Source organism: Arvicola amphibius, chromosome 9 (assembly GCF_903992535.2).
Source record: "Arvicola amphibius chromosome 9, mArvAmp1.2, whole genome shotgun sequence".
NCBI classification, from domain to species: domain Eukaryota; kingdom Metazoa; phylum Chordata; class Mammalia; order Rodentia; family Cricetidae; genus Arvicola; species Arvicola amphibius.
Window position 1 is genome coordinate 36,137,452 of NC_052055.2, and position 18,323 is coordinate 36,155,774.

General features: G+C 39.8%; 1 protein-coding gene across 1 annotated transcript in view; it reads right to left on the minus strand.

Moving 5' to 3' along the window:
* Ep300 (E1A binding protein p300) overlaps positions 1-18,323 on the minus strand; it is a 66,438-nt gene that overhangs the window by 22,315 nt on the left and 25,800 nt on the right. Inside the window, exons 5-16 of the mRNA XM_038342590.2 lie at positions 16,001-16,114; positions 14,614-14,859; positions 12,569-12,662; positions 11,925-12,062; positions 9,888-10,005; positions 8,559-8,733; positions 7,397-7,474; positions 6,582-6,691; positions 3,323-3,460; positions 2,319-2,750; positions 1,052-1,231; positions 785-929 (exon numbers count right to left, since the gene is read on the minus strand). Coding sequence (XP_038198518.1) covers positions 785-929; positions 1,052-1,231; positions 2,319-2,750; positions 3,323-3,460; positions 6,582-6,691; positions 7,397-7,474; positions 8,559-8,733; positions 9,888-10,005; positions 11,925-12,062; positions 12,569-12,662; positions 14,614-14,859; positions 16,001-16,114 — 1,968 coding nt within the window. The remainder of the gene's footprint in view (positions 1-784; positions 930-1,051; positions 1,232-2,318; positions 2,751-3,322; positions 3,461-6,581; positions 6,692-7,396; positions 7,475-8,558; positions 8,734-9,887; positions 10,006-11,924; positions 12,063-12,568; positions 12,663-14,613; positions 14,860-16,000; positions 16,115-18,323) is intronic.

The window sequence follows — 18,323 nt, forward strand, 5'->3', positions numbered from 1 at the left end:
TGCATTTGTGTACCTGTGCATATATGCCAAGGAATTTTGTGAAAAAGAAAGAACAATTTGTAGGAGTCATTACTCTCTTTCCAGTAAGGCTGCTGCAACCAAGTGTCCATGAACATGTGTGTGCCTATGTTTGGAGACTGAGGGTCAAGCTTGGGTGGGTATTTATGTTCAGAGGTCAATAACCTTGTTTTTGTTTTCATATTTTCTTTTTGATACTTTGTCTTATGTGTTATTATGTTTGCCTACGGTTATGTGAACTACGAGTGTGCATGTGTGTGCTGGAGCACTGGTGTTTTGCTTGCAACTATGTTTGTATGAAGGAGTTGGATCCCTTCAATGCAGTTTTAGCTACTGTGTAGTTGCTGGGAATTGAATCCAGGTCCTCTGGAAAAGCAGCCAGTGCTCTTAACCACTGAGCCATCTCTCCAGTCCCAGCACTCTGATCTCTCTCCACTCTCTACCCTCAACCTCTTCCAAAATAGTATGTCCTACAAAGATCTGAACTCACTGGCCAGCAAGCTCCAGGTATTTCCCCACATCAACTTGTCCAGTGATCAGATTAAAAGTGTGCAACAACACTCAGCTATGAGACAAGGTTTCACTGTCTGACTCAGCCTTGCCTGGAATTTGCTATGTAGTAAACAAGGCTGTGCTTGAATTCAGAGATTCATCTCCCTTCCCCTCCTAAGCACTGGGATCTACAGAAGTGCTAGGAAAAAAGTACAGATCATTGTGTGTGGGGAATCATTTTACCAAATGAATGATCTCGCCATCTTTAACTTACTCTTCTTCTTTGACTGTCCAGGAGCTGGGGAGGACTGTGTAGCAGAGGTACCTGGCTGGTCTTCCTCCTCTTTTATTTCAGTTTTTAACTCAGTGCCTTTCTCCTCTGTTTCTGTAGGTTCCACTTTACCATCTTCAGTTTTAGCCTAAAATATAACGCAGGTTTTCAGGATTTCAAAGACATACATCTGGTAACAAGACCATTACTCTCCATTATGAACATACATGAATTTCTTTTTATAGCAGAACCTAATTGCTCTAGTCTCACCTCCTGAGTATCTTCAGGTTGAGCATCTACTGGTTCAGGTTGATCCACCTCCATTTTAACCTCCATTTTTACTTCCTGTGAAGGTTGCTTCTCAGGAATAGTCTGAGAATTCACTTCTGTGCTACTAGTAGATGGAGGGTTTGATACCTGGCCTTCAATGCTTACAGTTGGCTGAGAAAGCTGGAGAGGAAAAAAGGAAAAGTATACACACATAAAAACCTTGCCAATGATGCAATCAGAATTTAAATTACACAGAACTTCTCTGAGGAGAGAGGATGAGGGGTAGAGGGAAGTTAGAGGGATGGAATGAGAGGAGGGGGGGAAGTGGGATTGGTGCAGGAAAGATGAATGAATGAATGAATAGGCAGATAGATGACAGAGACAGACAGACAGACAGACAGACTGACTGACTGACTGACTGACTGACTGACTGACACAGGGCTAACCAATGGACCCATTACTATGCTTCCTCTTAATTGGATCTTTTTAAACAGAACTTGTCAATGCCAGCTGGTTGGTTTTACTTGAAACAACTACCACGTTTTGAGCTTTGTTTTGTTTTGTTAGTGTTTAGGGGTGGAAGTTCCAAAAATGACTATTTCAGAGAAGCTCACTGTTTTAAAAATGACATCAGGGCCAGTTGGTGTTGTTATATGGCTTTAACCCCAGTACTGTACTGGGTAGGCAGAGGCAAGCAGATCTCTGTGAGTTCAAGGCCAGTCTGGTCTACAAGAGCTAGTTCTAGGATAGCTAGGACTCTTACACAGAGACATCCTTGGGGGGGACAAGGGGACAAGGACAGACACAAGACATTTTGGACAATGTGATGTGGTGGTGGTGGCTGCAGTGGCAGTGAGTGAGTGTGTGTGTGTGTGTGTGTGTGTGTGTGTGTGAAGTCAATGGAATTACTCATAGGTTTTTAGTTTCATTTATCAGCCCTGCAACTCAACTTAAACTTAAGCTGTTTCTTTTCTCACCCTTCTTTTCCTTTTTCAAATTACATGTGTTAAATTAAGCAATGATAAATATCTACCCTCAGAGTCTTCAGGACTCAGAACATCATATGGAACACAATAGTCAAAATTAACCAAAATCTTTGAGTTTTCTCTATGCTAAGTACTATCAAATGAAGGAAAAACAAGAAGTAAACACTCAATTCTATCTATGGACAAAACGACAAGGCATGACGTAAAAGAGCAAGAAATGGTGCAGAAACATCACTGGAGCTTAACTTGTTCCATGTACACTCCAAGACACATCTGCTTACCGGAGTTAAAGGCTGAGGAGGCAGCAATGGTGCTGATGGGGTAGGAACAGATGCTGCTGTGCTCTGCTGGGAGCGAGGCTGTTGCTGGGATTGGTCAGCAGAAGGAGCAGCAGGAAGTGAAGGCTGAACTTGGGAGGGAAGATGTGTTGGTGGTGTAGGTGTCTGTCTAGATGGGGGAAGTAAAGCTTGGGGCTGTGGCCCAGGTGGTAAAGCAGGAGGTGTAGGAACAGGTGTTGGAATTGCTGTTGCTGGTGGTTGCTGAGGTCCCAGGCTTGGGGGAGTATGATGAGGCGTAGGGGTACGACTAGGAACAGGAGAAGGCGAATTCTGATGAGCTGGTTGAGGCAGAGTTGAACAGTGAACATGGCTCCCTTGAGACCCTGGAGGCATTATAGGAGAGTTCACAGGGCAGGAAGAACTGGACATTTGTGCCTGTTAAATTGAAAAAAATATATTTACAAAGTCAGGGCATATGTTATTTAGGAAACAGTGCTTATTAACAAAGAATAATACCAAACTTCTTTATTTCTGAGATGTGGTCTCACTACGTAGATCTGGCTAGCCTCGAACTATCCACCTGCCTCAAAGAAGAAGAGAAAGGGGACCTTTCAAAATCATACAGGGCTAGAAATGAACTGTTTCTGAACCTCAGTGGATGGCACACTTATAAAAACTGGTATCAGCAGTATTTGCTATTTTAACCTGGAAACCTGAAGACCCCATTTAAGAGTAGAAGCAGAGCCAGGTGGTGGTGGCATATGCATTTATTCCCAGCACTCGGGAGGCAGAGGCAGACAGATCTCTGTGAGTTCTAGGCCAGCCTGGTCTACAAGAGCTAGTTCCAGGGTAGGATCCAAAGCTAGAGAAAAACCCTGTCTCAAACCCCCCCCCCAAAAAAGGAGAGAACAGACTATATGCTGTTATCCTGTATGTGTGCCCTGTGGCATGCGTGCCTATACCTGCAAACATGCACACCAAAATAAATTTAAATGGTAAAAACATACTTGAGACACTGGCGCTTGTCCGCTGGATGGAGTCAATGACATATTTGTTACATTCATTCCTTGAGATGGAAACTGCGTCTGGGAGAGGAACTGGTTCTGGTTGGAAGCCTGCTGCATTCGAGGTCCATAGCCCATAGGCTGAAGAAAAAAAACAAAAACAAAAAATAATCCATAGAATACCAAATGTTTCATTATAATTATCCTACTACTATAATTAGCAATTATTCTTGTTCGGCTATAAAGATGTTTGAGAAAGGGAAAAGGCAACAGTTTTGGGGAGGAGAAACATGAGAAGTAGAAGAACTAACCACTTAATTAGTCAAGAATAATAGACTCATCATAACTACCAATAAATCCCTTATGAAACAAGAGTAAAGGGCCAGACATGTTCTCTTGACAAACATATCTTAAACACTGACAAGAAAGAAATAACTTCCTGCTGGAGAGTGAATTAAAACAAATTTGTAAGCTCTTTGCTTTTACTACTGGTGCTGTAACAGCAGAAACTGAAGACTACTAAAAGCCAAAAGCAGGCAATAATCATCATCATCATGTGACTACTGGCGAATGTGGTGTTCATGACCTGTAGGTGCTAAAAACTGTTATACTTCCTTTCTATAATTGTTTCATATGAATCCAAATCTTTAGAAGAAATATGGAGAACAAAAGAAAAATGTAATTTAAAACACACATCTATCTATTAAAAAGGATAAGACTCCTGGTAAAATGAGGCAGATTCATGAGCTCTAGCACATGCTAAAAAAATCAAAGATTTAAGAAACAGATGCATCCATACACTTGTAGGTCAATAAGATCAGGATGAAGCCGATATTGAAAGCTGGTAGAATATCTGATAAAGAGTTTACAGCTGGGGGTGGGGGTGCATTCCTTTAATCCCAGAACTTGGGGCGGCAGAAGATATGTGAGTTCAAGACCAGTCTATTCTACAGAGCAAGTTACAGACAGCCAGAGCAATTACACAGAGATACCCTGTCTCAAAAAACTAAAAAGCAAAAGCAAACAAAAGATTACAAAAGGAGCAATAAGAAGACACTAGGAAGCAGCTGTTTCTTGCAAATCCAGTTCTCTGCTTAGAGGAGCAAGGACCTGCAGCAAAGTATAAGAGCTACTGCTAAATGCTGGGTGGTGGTGGTACACACCTTTAAGAGCAACACTCACAAGGCAGAAGCAGGCAGATCTCTGTGAGTTCAGGGCCAGCCTGGTCTACAAAGTGAGTTCCAGAACAGCCATGGCTACACAGAGCATCTCTGTCTCAAAAACCAAAAAGCTGTTAAACACTGAAATGCTATGCTGGCCTTGAACTTAAGATCTGCCAGCCTCTGCCTCCTGAGCACTGGGATTAAACACAAACTCCACCACCAACTACAGGATTAACTTCACAACTGAAATTTCCATTTTAATGCTGTGGAATAATGCTCTTGTATGCTTTAAAGATTTGTAACTCATATTTGTTTAATAAAATGCTGACTGCCAAGCAGGAATTATAAGTGGGGCAACCAGACGCAGAGGAAACAAGATAAGAATGCTGCACTGACAAATACCAAGCCACTTGGCTAAACATAGACAAGAATCATGGGTTAAGTTTTAAGAGCTAGTTAATAACAAGCCTCAACTAAAAGGCAAAACTGTTTATAATTAATATAAGCCTCTGTATTTTGGGGGGGCCCAAACAGCTGTGGGACCGGGCAGGCCAGAAACTTCCATGTATACTTTTTGCTTTGTTTTTAAAATTTGAGGTATGTGTAAATCTGCATGTAGATGGATACTAGATAGGTGCTCTATTAATATCAGTGAGAAACTTCTCCCATATGCTTGGGCATTTGAACACTTTGATCTCCAGCTAATGACGCTATTTGGGGAAGATCATGAAATCTTCAGCACATACAGCACTGCTGGACAAAGTATGTCAGTATGCATGGGCTGAGTTTATAGTCTTATTGATCCCTTTTCAGTTTGACCACTCTGCTCCTTGTTTGCTGAAACGTGATCTCTCAGATTCCTACTCTTATTGCCAATTCTGGCTTGCCATTATGACTATCTGGGCCCTGGAGTCATAAGCCAAAATAAAACTATTCCTTAAGCTGCTTTTCCTCATCAAATTCTACCATAGGAACAGGATGGTACCTTCCACACTTACTTTCCTCATCATTTTCTTTTTTTTTTTTTCTTCTTCTTTTTTTTTTTTCGAGACAGGGTTTCCCTGTAGTTTCTAGAGCCTGTCCCGGAACTAGCTCTTGTAGACCAGGCTGGCCTCGAACTCAGAGATCCGCCTGCCTCTGCCTCCCGAGTGCTGGGATTAAAGGCGTGCGCCACCACCGCCCGGCATCATTTTCTTTTAAAAAAAATTATCATATAAAAAAATTCTCATATGTATGTTTTCTCTTCATGTATATATGTGCACCTCATGCTGCCTAGAAGTCAGAAGAGGGTAACATTTCCCCTAGAACTGAAGTTACGGATGGTTATAAACCACCATATACAACGCTGGCACAACTGAACCTGAATGTCATGTAAGAAAAGGAAAAGAAAGCTCTTATTAGCTAAGCAATGTCCCAGGCCCTCCATTTCATTTTAGAGACAGGGTCTCACATTAGATCCAGAGTTCACATTTTGGGCTCAGATAGGTAGCAACTGAGCTAGAGGCCATCTCCAGTTGTAGCACTGAAGTTTTAAGTGTGTGCCACCATAGCCTTGCTTTTATGGGCTGCTAGGAATCTGGATGCAGTTTATGCTTTCACATCATCTCCCCAGACTTCTTCTGTGGGATTTTCAGGCAAAACAGAAAAACAAAAATAAACTGTGTTGTATCCTAATTTCTGCCATTCCACTTTCAGATTTTGTGCTTAGCCCAGTGTGATAGCACACACCTTTAATCCCAGAGCACTCTGGAAATGGAAAGAAACAAGAAGATCTCTGAGTTTGAAGTCAGGCTGGTCTAAGAACAGAGATCTAGGACAGTTGGGGCTACATAGTAAAATTCCGTGTCAAAATAAATTTTAAAAAAATTTATTCACAGATAAAAGTGTTCTGCTTAGACAGATATGAACATTTTGGTTGTCTTTTTTTTGAGACGTAGCTTCTATGTGAACAGACCTGGCTGTCCTAAAATTCACTTTGGAGGCCAGGCTGGCCTTGAACTCAGAGATTCGCCTGCCTCTGTGCTACACTGATGAACAATGCTTTTGAAGTAGTAAGAAACAAAACGATTTTTTTTCAAAGGTGTTTAGGTAAAACTAACCGGATTTAATGCCCCAGACTGTGCCAGCTGTCCATGGTGCTGAAGAGGAGAGGGTTGCCGAGGTCCAATAGGGGGCTGTGGCATATTCATCTGACCAAACTGATTCAAACCTGTGAATACATGCAAAATATTACATTTCAGTACTCTTGCTGAATTTATTAACAAGACATAAATTTTAATATGATTCTTCTCGTTTGATGAGGAACAAAATAATATTGAAACTGAATAAATTTGATTCCATCACAACAGTCAAGCAAGGCCATTATTTGCCTGCAAGTATGTCTATATGATGATGCAAGGTCCCCTGGAAGTGAAATTACAGTGTGAGGGGTCATATGGGTCCTGGGCGATTGAACCAGTGTCCTCTGAACCAGCAGTCAGTATCTGAGATAGCCACTGTGCGCTCTCTCTCTCTCTAGCCTGGAGGAAAGGTTTTTCTGTTGTTCTTTTTGTTTGGTTTGTCGTTTCCCCCCACCACCACCACACACATAGTTTCTCTGTAGTCTTTTGGAGCCTGTACTGGAACTAGTTCTTATAGACAGACTGGCCTCAAATTCAGAGATCCACCTGCTTCTGCCTCCCGAATGCTGGGATGCTGGGATTAAAGGTATGTGCCATCACCACCCAGAAAGCTAGGGCATTATTGCTAATAGTTACTGAACTAAATTTTATACCATGTAGTAAGTTACTACATTGTTTATCATTTTAAAAATTTGAAATAGTCTCACTCTATAGTGCTGACTAGCCTGGAACTCAAGCTTGAATTAAAAATGTCCACTTAGCCCTGCCTCCCAAATGTTCACATGCAGGCTTACCAGGTTGCGGAGTTATCCGAGGCATCATCTGGTTTGGCACGCTGCCACGGATCATAGCTGGATCAGGTAGAGGACCATCTGGAGGGGAAGGTAGAAAAAGTTAGATATCCCTTTGTTTCTTGAAAACTACAAAATCCCATCAAGTATTAATAATAGCTTAGAGAATCTCTAACCTCAATCTCAAAGAACAAAGGTTTTATTTAAATAGACAAAGATTTTAATTAGACAAGAATATGAAGAAAGAGCCTCCATTAGGCCATTCATTTTGTGCCTCTTAAAATATAAAATTTAAGATAAGAATAAAATATATTAATTTTGGTATTTTCTTAAATTTTCATCCAAGTTTCAACAAGGTACAGAGAGAAGAATGTCACTGGGCAAGTAAGATGGCTCTGTGAACAAAGGTTCTTACTTTTGCACCTGGCAACCTGAGTCTGATAGCCAGGATCTACAAGGTGGAAGTACACACCGATAGTCCCAGCACCTGAGAGGCAGAGGCAAGAAGATCTCTGAGCTCAAGGCCAGCCTGGTCTACAGGGCAAAAACCCTGTGTGGTATTTTGAATGAGAATAGCCCTACAGGCTCATATGTGAATGCTTTGGCATTCAAAGAGTGGAACTATTTGGAAAGAAGTAGGAAGTAGGACCTTGTTGTGATGTGCATGGTCTTGTTGAAGAACATAGGGGTAAACTTTGAGGCTTCAAAAGTACATGCCCCTCTCCCTCTCCCGCTCACTCCAGTACCACAGGTTTGCTTCCCACTGGTCTCTAAAACTGGTCATGGTGTACATTACAGCAATAGAACACTAAGACATCCTTTACCAAAAAATAAAACAAAACAAACAAAAAACCCAAAACCATTAAAAACAGCAGCAATAACAAAAACCAACAAGAATGTAGGTTTCTACTGAAACATGAATCTACCTGGTCTATCAATATGTACTGGGTGCCTGTCATATGTAAGACAGGTGGATGATGAAGAAAGCCAGTGAAAACATGCAAGCTGCCATTTCTCGAGTGTTACAATTTCAAAGGCTCTCTTGGCAGTGAAAATAATTGTAAATTATCAAGTTATGTCAATTATCATACCTAGAAACCTAATAGTCTTCTTAAAAAGTAGATGTATTATTTTCTTTATATTAAGTATAACAAAAGGTACTTACTAGTAGTCATTCCTGGCTGTTGCTGTCCCATGTTAGTCCCAGTATTCATAGAAACTGGAACCATGCCAGGAGTATTTGGTAGCATGTTTTGTTTCTGTAGCCTAGTCCTCCGTTTCTCTTCTAGTTCTTTCTGGATCTTATAGATCTTCTCAGCGAGGAGATGGTAGTATTCCGCCTAGAAATAAAATTTAAGATGAGAAAACAGAAATAGAATTAACAGAAAAACTGAACCATTTAAAGAGCAGACAAGAACTAAACTTGGCTGTAGAGGGAGAGGCTGCCCTACAAAGTGAGTTGCAGGACAATCGTGGATACAGAGAAATCATTCTCAAAAAACAAAAAAAAAGGATAAAAAATTATGAAGACTATAACGTATAAGTCATTAATAAATGAACTCAACTTGCAATAACATGTAATTAGCAATTTTACTATGAAGTTAAAAATTAAAATGTAACTTCTATAAATTTTTTATTTACAAAACACAAACTGGCAATTTATAGGGTACAGAAAGAATGACATACATTTACTGCCTTCTTTTGGTGTTTTGCCTGAATGTATATCTGTGTGAGGGTGTCGGAAGCCCAGAAACTGGAGTTACAAACAGGTGTGAGCTGCCATGTGGGTGCTAGAAATTGAACCCAGGTCCTCTGGAAGAGCAGCCAGTGCTCTTAACCCCTGCATTAAACATTCAATTTAATGCAGAGAAATCACTACTTGACAAAACACGTTCTATACAACTCAGCCCAGAACTATTAACAATAAGCAGCTTTTCAAATTAATGTATTAGTAAAACGCATTATAAGAAAATGTAGGCCAGGCGGTGATGGCACACACCTTTAATCCCAGCACAGGCAAAGGCAGAGGGCAAGTGGATCTCTGTGAGTTCAAGGCCAGCCTGGTCTAAAAGACCTAGTTCCAGGACAGGCTCCAAAGCTACAGAGGGAAAAAAAAAGAAAGAAAATATAAACTGTGCATGGTAGCACACACCTTTAATGCCAGCACTAGGGAGGCAGAGGCAGTTGGATCTGAGTTTGAGGCCAGACCTCCAGTTAGTTCCAGGATAGTCAGGAAACTCAAAGAAACTCTGTCATTCTTGTGTGTATGTACATTAATGATTGAAAGACAGAGTCTAGAGGCTAAAGATAGATGGAATAATTTAAGAAAAGATGGCTAGAAATTAGACAACCTAAGGCTGGATTTATAAGAAAAACTACATCTTCAAGTGTGGTTGAGGAGCTGGGTGGCAAAGAGCCAAAGAACAAAGAGCAAAAAACAACCAACTACAATCAACCAGCCCACTTCAGAAAAGGAAGAAAGCTTCATGCTCACTCTATTGTTTGCAGATTCATACATGTCCCCTTCTACTTTACGAGCATATGCCACAAGGTTTTCCATCCGTCGGTCTTTTAAAGCAGCAGGATCCGGAGTGGGGAATATGGCTTGAACACTGGAACATAAAATAGTACCACTATAATGGCATGTCAGCTTTATATACATTCACCACAGAAATACACAATATTGTGAATACTGTGACGTTTTCCCTTATCAATACTGACATGGTTTATTCACAAAATATAAAATTATTTTTTTAAAAAAAGTTGTTAATTCCATTAAGTCCTAACACTATTTTATTTAGGGTTTTTTTTTAACCTGTATGTCTGCATCATGAGTGTGCAGTGCCCACAGAGGCCAGAAAATGGGATCATATACACACTAGGACTGGAGTTACAGACAGCTGTGAACTGCCATGTGGGTGAGCTGGTTTGGGTACTTGACACTGCAACTAGTGCTCTTAAGTCACCTCTCCAGACGCTAACTTACTATATTTTTCAAAATTTACCAACAGAACAATGTGTGCCTAATTTTGATCATGTTTTCCTTTTTTCTTTTCTTTTTTTTTTGGGGGGGGGGGAGGGGGGGAAGGGGAAACCAGAGTTTCTCTATAGCACTGGCTGTCCTGGATCTCTGTAGACTAGGCAAGTCTTGTAATCCGCCTGCCTCTTACTCCCAAGTGCTACAATTAAAAGCTTGTGCCACCATACCTATCGAACAATTTTATTAAAGGAAGACTGGTGTTTCAATATAAAACAATATTAACTTTAAAAAATGAAGAATTTTTAAAAAGATTTATTATGTATATACAGTGTTCTGCCTGTATGTCAGAAGAGGGCACCAGATCTCATTATAGATGGTTGTGGGACACCATGTGATTCCTGGGAACTAAACTCAGTAACCCTTGAGGAACAGCCAGTGTTCTTAACCTCTGAGCCATAGCCATCTCTCCAGCCCTACCTTAAAAGAGGTTTTGTAATCACAAAAAGCCACCCCATAAAAATACTTTCTGGAGGGCTAGAGAGCCCACTTAGTGATTAAGAACAGTTCCTGTTGTCTCATCAGCAGTATCAGGCAGTTCTAGTGGATCTCCCCATGCACTCATACCCACATAGGATAAAACTCACACAAAGACATACACATGAATAAAATTAAATACTCCCTGATTTTTGTGGTTCTACACGTAAAAGTTGTACTGTGCCACATAAACAGAGAAAACCCTGACTTTTCTTCCAATATCATTTGTCTTTAAACATTTCTGTTCTTTTAAATTTACTCATCAAAACAAAACCAACAATTATTTAAAACTTTGTTACAACTTGTAGAGAAGCAAGGAGATAGCTATTTTGTCATCATGGTTTCTCGCTCTAAACTTGGATGTGGTAGCCACAGCCTTTAATTTCAGTACTCAACAGGCATCAGGAGGATCTCCAAGTTCAAGACCAAGTTTGTATTGCCAGTTCCAAGACAGCTGGGATTACAAAAAACTCTAACTGAAAATACAAATAAAGAGATTCCCACTGAACTATTTCTCAGTAAGATATGTGGCAACCTCTAAAAATGTATGTGATACTTGCATAAGCTTACACATGCATGTGTATAATTTCTGATACCCTTCAGCCACACCATCACACCTACTTCATGTCATGGTAGCACTCAAACCAGAGTTTCATGCACCCTGATCAAATACTCTGGCAGTAATTTTTTATTCAAATTGTTTAATTTATTGTTTGTGGTTTCAAAGCACAGCACTGCTGTTAATGCCAGGACACATCTTCAGGAGTCAGTTTTCCCCTTTCTACCATAAGTCCAAGGATGAACTTGAGAGCAAGAGTCTTTAGTCACTGAACCATCTCATGAGCCCCAAAAATTACTTAATATTTCTTAACACTAGGCAGGATAATTTATACGTTAATGATGAAAGACTTGTGAAATAACATGAAGAAAGTTGGAGAAGAAAGCAGAGAAAGATTAGATTTTGGAAACACTATTAACACCACAACATTTAACAGTGAATGCCATCACTTTACTTACAGTTTATGAACAAGGTGGTTTCGAAGATCCTGAGTAATATCTTCATGCCACTGTTTCCGAATTCCAGTACTAGATGGCTGGGCTGCTGTTGGCAAAGGACCCAAGGAGGCCACACTGGCATTTTCACTCATCATTGGGCTTTAAGAATGGGTGGCAAACAGTTTTAGTACTGGAAACAGGCTTCACTTAACTAGAGACAACAGTAACTACTGCCATGAATGGTGACTACTGAGTATTTAAGAGGCATATGTATGAGACTATACGTTGTTTGTATGTGTAACTCAGTAAGTGTTACATTTCCTTATGAAGGACGAGGAGGAAGGAACTCTTGTATTTGAAACTCCAACTCACGTCACCAGGCTGTTTTGACATATGGACACACTACCTCACACCAAGAACCTTGAACACTGGCTTAAAATAACATTAAAAAGAAACATATTCTTTGAAAACTTTATACACTTGCAGAGTTCTGATAGTATCCATCATTGAAGAATGGGATGGAGGGGTATAGTTTAACTCATGTAAGTGATACAAATGCCAAATTAGGGCATTTTCCTTCCTAAAAGTTATCTGTAAATCAAAGAAAATAAATAAAAAACTCAAGGAATTTTCAAGTATTTGAAGGGAGTAAGACACAAACTTACTTTTGAGAATTTATGGCCGAATGCAACATGGAATCAGAAAGAAGATTCGGCGTCTGAACCCCTACACCTCCATTTACACCCATGGGACTAGCACCTAAAGCAAAACAAAGCAAAGGAGGGAAAGAAAAAAAAATAGTCACCATACAATGAATGCCATAAACCAAGTGAAAAAAAATGTCAAATTAAAAAAAAAATAGCACATACATTTAGCAATGCAATTAACAACACAGAAAAACTGGCACATGGGACAACCTTACGAACCAGTAAGAAAAAAAGAGGCACGGGAGCTGGGGGGAAAAAAGGCTCAATTGGCAGTGTTGCTATACTAGCATGAGGACCAGAATCCAGGATCTCACGCACATACATAAAACATGGATTTGACGGTGCTCAAATGTAACCCTAGTACCAAAAGGGGTGGACTCCAGACCTTACTGCTCAGCCAATTAGTCAATGAGTGAGCTCCAGGCTAATCAAGAAAAGAGTCTTGCCAGGTGGTGGTGGCACATGCCTTTAATCCCAGGTAGGCAGAGGCAAGCGTATCTCTGAAGCCAGCTTAGTCTAGTGAGTGAGTTCCAGAACAGTCAAGAGATACAAAGAGAAACCCTATGCTGAAAAATCAAAGACAATAAACTAACTGATACAAAGCAGGGCTAGAGAGATATGGCTCAATGTTAAGATCCCTAAGAGACTCGCCCATCTGATTCCTAGCAGCCATGTAAGATAGCTCACAAGAACCTGTAATGTAACTCAAGATTCAACAGTTCTGACCTATTAAGGGCACCCACATTCACATGCACACATGGACATGGATGGACACACATATATACATGTAAATAAAAATACTAAAAGAAAAAGAAAAAGAGAGAGAGAGATTGAAGACTGTAAGAGCACCCACATGGAAACTATAATCCAGAATACTGCCACCCCATTTCTGGCCTCTATGTGCACGTGGTAAAATATAAAAGCAAACAAAACATACTCATATATAAAATATATGGAAAAGGGTAGGACTGAGAAAAGACTCAGAGGTTAAGAACACTCGTTTGGATGTTAGCATGATGGTATAATCCTTTAATATCAGCACTAGAGGCTGAATTTAAGGCTGGATTGGTATAGTGAGTTCCACAACAGCCAGAGCTATGTAGATACCCTATCTCAAAGAAACAAAGACCAAACAACAAACAAAAAGAACACTTGATCGTACTCCAGGAGACTCAAGTTGTTCCCAGCATCCCTGTCAGAAGCCTCAAAACTTCAATACCATGGGAGACTCAACACCCCCTCCTATACTCCCTCCATAGTCAGTACAAGTACATGTGCATACAGGCACACACCAATACACATAAATTTTTTGTTTTGTGATGGGTTTCTTTGTGTTACACAAAGAAACAACATTCCATTTGTACTGGAATGTTCTCTGTAGAGCAAGATGGCCTCAAACTAAGAGATCCACCTGCCTCTGCCTCAAGTGCTGGGATTAAAGGTGTACAACACTGCCACCAAGGGGAAAAAAATTTAACTTTGTAAAAACAAGGTTGGCTAATCCAGGTGTGATGGTGTATGCCTTTAATGCCAGCACTTGGGAAGCAGAGGTAGGAGGATCTCTGAGCTTGAGGCAAGCCTGGTCTATATAACAAACTCCAAGACAGCCAGATCCCTTTCTCAAAAAAACAAACAACAGCAACAAAATCAACCAATGGGAAAAAAAAAAAGCAAGAACAAATAGGGTTGATCAATGAGATGGACTCAGTGGGTAAAGGATCATTTCTGGAAATTTAATCTCAAGTGTGAAAAAGAGAAAATAACCAAAGTATCAAGTATTGATTGTAATTCCTTTCAACATATGGATTTTAAAGATGTCCTTCTGCTATAATTTAAAATTATCTTAATTCCAAAAATCATTTAGTAAAAAACAAAACAAAGGAAGACAACAGAGGTAGGGAGGCAGAGGGGAGAGGCATTAATGTAATGCCTACATTAATCTTCATTTATACACAACATTACAGACTTAACCACATCACCTCTGAACTAGACGAGGAACTTACTCATGTTGTTCATGGGTCGCATGCCTTGGGGAGACTGCCCAGACTGCTGACTTTGTTGATTCTTTGCTTGTACCTGGGGTTGTGGTGGAATCTGGTTTACTTGATAGGGTAGTCCAAGTGCAGCATAGGCCCGCTCTATAGAGCTGGGATCAATCTGACTAACAGTGCTTAGGCTAGGGGTAGACTGTTGACCCACTCCTAGAGAGCTAGGGTTTCCAAGCCCAACTGGTGCTCCAGAAAGAATTGCTAGAAAAGACAAAAGACACAGTATCAGAATACTATCATTAGTAAGAAAAAGAGACTAAAATGCTTAATGAATTTTTTATAAAGTTTCAATTACTGAAGAATCTTAGTATCATAGACCATGTCTCCAAATGGTCTTTTGAAAAATATTCTAGATACATGCTTTATATGTACTAAATGTTTAGAATGTGGTAGCAGTACTTTTAAATGTAGTATGTTTACTTATTACTTTTCTCTGAGAACGATCTCATTATCTTCATTTCATAATATTTTATTTTATAAAATAAAAATTCACACATGCACACAAAAAAACATAGCTTTAAAAAGGTCAGGGAGCCGGGCGGTGGTGGCGCACGCCTTTAATCCCAGCACTCGGGAGGCAGAGGCAGGCGGATCTCTGTGAGTTCGAGACCAGCCTGGTCTACAAGAGCTAGTTCCGGGACAGGCTCCAAAGCCACAGAGAAACCCTGTCTCGAAAAACCAAAAAAAAAAAAAAAAAAAAAAAAAAAAAAAAAAAAAAAAAAAAAGGTCAGGGAGAGGTGGTGCATGCCTTTAATCGCAGCACATAGGAGGCTGAGGCAAGCAGATCTCTGTGAGTTCCAGGCCAGCCTGGCATACAAGAGCTAGTTCCAGAATAGCCAGAGCTATTACACAGAAAAAGAAACCTGTCTTAAAAAACAAAAAAGTTCAGCCATTTTTGTTTTTTGTTTTGTTTAAATTCAAATGATCTACCTGGCCGCAAGTATGTAAGAATAAGCTGTTCAATGCCAAAACAATGATACTTCAATTTCGAAAATTTTAAAGTCAAGACTAAGTTGTACATGATGGTACACAATTGTAATCCCAGCACTCAGAAGACTAAGGCAAAAAGACAGCAAGTTCAAGGCAACGTGGGCTACATAGTTAAGACTCTCTCAAAGAGAGGCAAAAAAAGTACACATTCACCTACTGATGTTTTTAAAGATACAGCACACTGACTTCTGTTTTTACTAATTTATAGAGGGAAAACCTTTTATTCAGTATGACATTAAAGGACCAGTTTTGGTCACTAGTGTCACATAATCAAGCAGTATCTTAACTCTATCAAACGGTACTAGTGTACTTCTCAAGCTTGGTTATAAATCAGCAAGATTCAAACACTTACACTGTTGATTTCGCTTATCCCCAGCATTTTTGAGAGGAAGACACACAGGACAATCATGCCTTGTACAATTCTTCCAGTGTGAAATGATTTGTCGAGAAGATGCACAATGTGCCACTAAAACCAAAAAAAGAGAGAGAGAATTTCACGTTTTCTTTACAGGAGTAAGTCAACTAATTAAAAGTTGCTCCAGATGTGTGTGGTACCTCTCATAAATAAAGATATTCCAAGCTATAACACAAAAAAACACATACCCATAAAAGTGATGCTACACATAAAACTATTAGGTAAAACTGTATTGTGTTGGGTATTTGCCCACACAAAGCCTTCAACAGCACTACCTGAGCTGTGCTATGCTAGAACAAATCAATTACCAAATATCACAAAATAGAAACTTTTACAAAAACAAGCTTCACAGAAAACACTTCTGCATTACTGGTGGGAATGCAAGCTGGTATAACCCCTTTGGATATCAGTGTGGTGATTTCTCAGAAAATTAGGAAACAACCTTCCTCAAGACCCAGTAATACCACTTTTGGGTATATATCCAAAGGACGCTCAATCGTGCCACAAGGATATGTGCTCAACCTTGTTCATAGCAGCGTTGTTTGTCATAGCCAGAACCTGGAAACAACCTAAATGCCCCTGGATCAAAGAATGGATAAGAAAAATGTGGTACATTTACACAATGAAGTACTATGCAGCAGAAAAAATAACGACAGCTTGAATTTTGCAAGAAAATGAATGGAACTAGAAAACATTATTTTGAGTGAGGTAACCCAGACCCAGAAAGACAATTATCACATGTACTCACTCATAGGTGGTTTTTATTTGGTTTTTTTTGTTGTTGTTGTTGTTTTTTGTTTTTGTTTTTGTTTTTTGTTTTTCGAGACAGGGTTTCTCTGCAGCTTTTTTAGAGCTTGTCCTGGAACTAGCTCTTGTAGACCAGGCTGGCCTCGAACTCACAGAGATTCGCCTGCCTCTGCCTCCCGAGTGCTGGGATTAAAGGCGTGCGCCACCACCGCCCGGCTCATAGGTGGTTTTTAAACATAAAGCAAAGAAAGCCAGCCTACAAACCACAATCCCAGAGAACTTAGACAACAGTGAGGACACTAAGAGAGACTTACATAGATCTAATCTACGTGGGAAATAGAAAGTAGAAAAAGACAAGATCTCCTGAGTAAATTGGAAGCATGGGAACCTTGGGGGAGGTTTGATTGGAGGAGGGGAGAGGCAGGGAGGGAAGCAGAGAAAAATGTAGAGCTCAATGAATATCAATAAAAAAAAAATTTGAGGGGCTGGAGAGATGGCTCAGAGGTTAAGAGCATTGCCTGCTCTTCCAAAGGTCCTAAGTTCAATTCCCAGCAACCACATGGTGGCTCACAACCATATGTAATAAGGTCTGGTGCCCTCTTCTGGCCTGCAGGCATACGCACAGACAGAATATTGTATACATAATAAATATTTAAAAAATAAAATAAATAAAAATTAAAAAAATTGAGGCCACCTGGAAAATAAGGAGAACCTTATTTCAAGAGGCAGGAAAAAAAACTATAAATAATGATGTCATTCATATAAAATACTAAAAATAGAACGTGCCCAAGTATTCGGTCAGTAAGTGATCCTAAAACTGCTAGTTCTGTATTTGCCTAAGGACAATTATATCTCTTAAATATTAACCTTAATAAATATGTCTTGCCTTGGTTTATTGTGTAATTAGAAACAATATCCTTGACACTGAATTTTAGACATGTTGTGCTATTTTAGAAAAGTCATGTGAGACTACGTTGTAAATAAAACATTTAATTGGGAAAAAAATGTTTACAATTTCCAATCCTACTATGTCCTACTCACTTAAATATCTTTTTGTTGTTACACACCAATTATCTTCATTTCCGTAATAGAATACAATCAAGATTCTTTCACTGAAAGAAATCTTTCAGTGAAATTCAGTAAATTGTATTTCATCCAGACAATAGCTTTTTAAAGGTATTATGACAGGCAAATGAGGAATGTTCAAATTGTAAAGTGAGTCAATGGCTTTCTGTGTAAGCATGAGGACCAGAGTTCAGACCTCTAGTGCTCAAATTGTCAATCATGTTAACCCCAATGTTTGAGAGCTGATGACAATGAATCCCCAGAACAACCTAGCTGATACCTAGATCAGCCTAATCAGTGACTTCTGGCAAATTCAGGAGTAGAAACATGGCTCAGCAATAAAGTGCTCATCTAACATGCTTATGGTCCAGATTTTAATCGCTAGGAAGAGCATAAATAAGCAAATGTACACCAAGAAGCTGTGGTTTTATTGGTCTGGGATGCACCT